Raw genomic sequence first — 2,500 nt, 5'->3', positions numbered from 1 at the left:
AGAGAAAATCCATCAGCGAGTTATGGGCTCACAGCTCATGGGAGAGCAGGCCTGCCGAGCCAAACAAAGCAGCGCTATGCTACGCTACGACAGATCACACCAAGCCACACCATGAGCTACGCTATGCTACGTTACACTATGCTACGCTACGACACGCCACACCATGAGCGAGTTATGGGCTCACAGCTCAGGGCAGAGCAGGCCTGCCGAGCCAAACAAAGCAGCGCTATGCTACGGTACGACAGATCACACCAAGCCACACCATGAGCTACGCTACGCTACACTATGCTACGCTACACTACGACACGCCATACCATGAGAGAGTTATGGGCTCACAGCTCAGGGCAGAGCAGGCCTGCCGAGGGCAACTAATAATGTAGAAGCTTGCAATAAGCATGATTATGATAGAATGATTATAATAATGACGGGTAGAATAATCCAAGGGCCTATAATTGCCCGTTGCCTGGCCTCAATTAATGGGGCGCAAAAAGAAGCCACCAGCAAACAGCACGGGTCACTGACCCACAACGTAAACAAGTGCCATCCAATACAAACAGTGATGCCAACGCAGAACATGCTGAGGTTCCATTGTGCCAACCACTAGCAGCTGTACCCCTTGCCCAGAGTGTTTTTGCTGCACCAATGTGCCAACTGAAACTAACTGTGCCACTGGCCCAGGGTATGGTGCTATAGCAATGTGCCAACCACTGCCAACCAGTGCCAACAGTGCTGCTGATGCCGAATATGCTGATGTTCAAATGTGAAGGTGGACATTCCCTGCCGGAGTCCTCCTCCGGACAACTGCACTCATTGATGCACTTCATCTCACTGCACTCTACCCTTTTTATCTTTTTTCCTAGAAATGTTGTGAGAAATGCTTTAAAAAGCTTAAAATGTTTACCATGTTGTAAGTCGCTTTGACCAAAAAGTGTCAGACTTTATTACTTTAATGTAATGTAATGCAATGTAATGTAATGTAATGTAATGAAATGCAATGTAAGGTAATTTAATGCAATGTAATGTAATGTAATGTAATGCTTGTATGTGCACGGCGTCATCAGACCAGACTGCTTACTGTGTGGAGTCCCTACCCTGCCTGGGAGAGTGGGCATTAGACTGACCGATGCTCTGTCCAGCACAAGAGCCAAAGTCAGAGCTCGCATTAACAACCCCAGTCAAGGTCTCTCTGCCCATTCACACAGACATGAGAGAGATGGAGGGGGGAGGGAGGGAGGGAAGGCGGAAAGAAAGAGAGAGAGAGAGAGAGAGAGAGAGAGAGAGAGAGAGAGAGAGAGAGAGAGAGAGAGAGAGAGAGAGAGAGAGAGAGAGAGAGAGGAGTGAGAGACAGAGAAAGGGAGATGGTAAATGAGAGTAATGCCAAGCTCCAGAAGGGCAGTGGTGTGTGTGTGTGTGTGTGTGTGTGTGTGTGTGTATGTGCGTGCGTGCGTGCGTGTGTGTGTGTGTGTGTGTGTGTGTGTGTGTGTGTGCGTGTGTGCGTGTGTGAGACACACATCAGAGAGAGAGAGAAAGAGAGAGAGAGAGTGAGAGAGAGTGAGAGGGAGAGAGCGACCCTTTGAAAGTGTGTCTTACTTAGCGGTCATCTCCTCTTCATATTTCCTCCGCAGCTCCAGGAGTTCTGACTGGGCTGTGGTCAGCGCTGTAGTCAGGGAAACACAAACAGAATGATGTCAGCATCCATGACCCCTGACCCGGAAGCAGTTGGGAATAGAGAGGAAGAGGAACTCACATGTCTGCAGGGCGCTCATCTTGCCCTCAGCGTCCCCCGTCCTGGACGAGAGAGTGGACTCACACTCCTCAGAGGAGCTGCAGGGGTGGAGCAGGAGAGAGTATGAGAACACACACACACACGCACGCACGTACGTACGCGCACACACACAAACACACACACTGTTGCGTGCCCCTGCTAACACACACACAGACACTAAAACACACTAACAGACACACACAGACACACTAACACACATACATAACACATAAACGATATAAAATTGGCCTGCGATAGAGATTTCAGTTATTTTGCACTATTGCGGTATGAATGTTGATGACGAATTCAAGAGACCGGATGCGCCCAAACTTTCTAACAGTGCAACTGAAAAAACGTCTAGGTTGCACTTGTGCACGTGAGGCTGCTTGGGTGAAAGCATACATTCCTTCCTTTCCCAAGTTTTCATTGTAAACTATGTGTGCAACTTTATAAAACAATAGAACTAAACCTCCCTCGTGCACGCTCAATGGACACCCGCACCTCGTCATACATAATCCAAATAAAACATTCACAATCGTGAAAGCAATGACGCATAGAAGACGACTAGCTAGTCATGAGTTATTGTTAAATCCGGTTAGCATTAGCATGCTGCACTGCACATTTGATTAAAACAATTGCAATTTGACTGATCATCTCAATACCAATGTTTTCCAACTCCAAAACTCAATAGGTCCTGTCCAAAAGAGAAAATGTAGTAGGAGCCTACCCTGCAAC

The 2,500-nt window shown here is 47.8% G+C and overlaps 1 protein-coding gene across 1 annotated transcript in view; it reads right to left on the bottom strand.

The window, feature by feature from the left end:
- cux2b (cut-like homeobox 2b) overlaps window positions 1-2,500 on the bottom strand; it is a 167,303-nt gene that overhangs the window by 23,759 nt on the left and 141,044 nt on the right. Inside the window, exons 7-8 of the mRNA XM_062544180.1 lie at window positions 1,748-1,824; window positions 1,591-1,657 (exon numbers count right to left, since the gene is read on the bottom strand). Coding sequence (XP_062400164.1) covers window positions 1,591-1,657; window positions 1,748-1,824 — 144 coding nt within the window. The remainder of the gene's footprint in view (window positions 1-1,590; window positions 1,658-1,747; window positions 1,825-2,500) is intronic.

This window comes from Sardina pilchardus, chromosome 8, assembly GCF_963854185.1.
Source record: "Sardina pilchardus chromosome 8, fSarPil1.1, whole genome shotgun sequence".
Classification (NCBI taxonomy): Eukaryota; Metazoa; Chordata; class Actinopteri; order Clupeiformes; family Clupeidae; genus Sardina; species Sardina pilchardus.
Note: the sequence above shows the minus strand (reverse complement) of the source record. Positions and strands in the feature narration are given on the sequence as shown.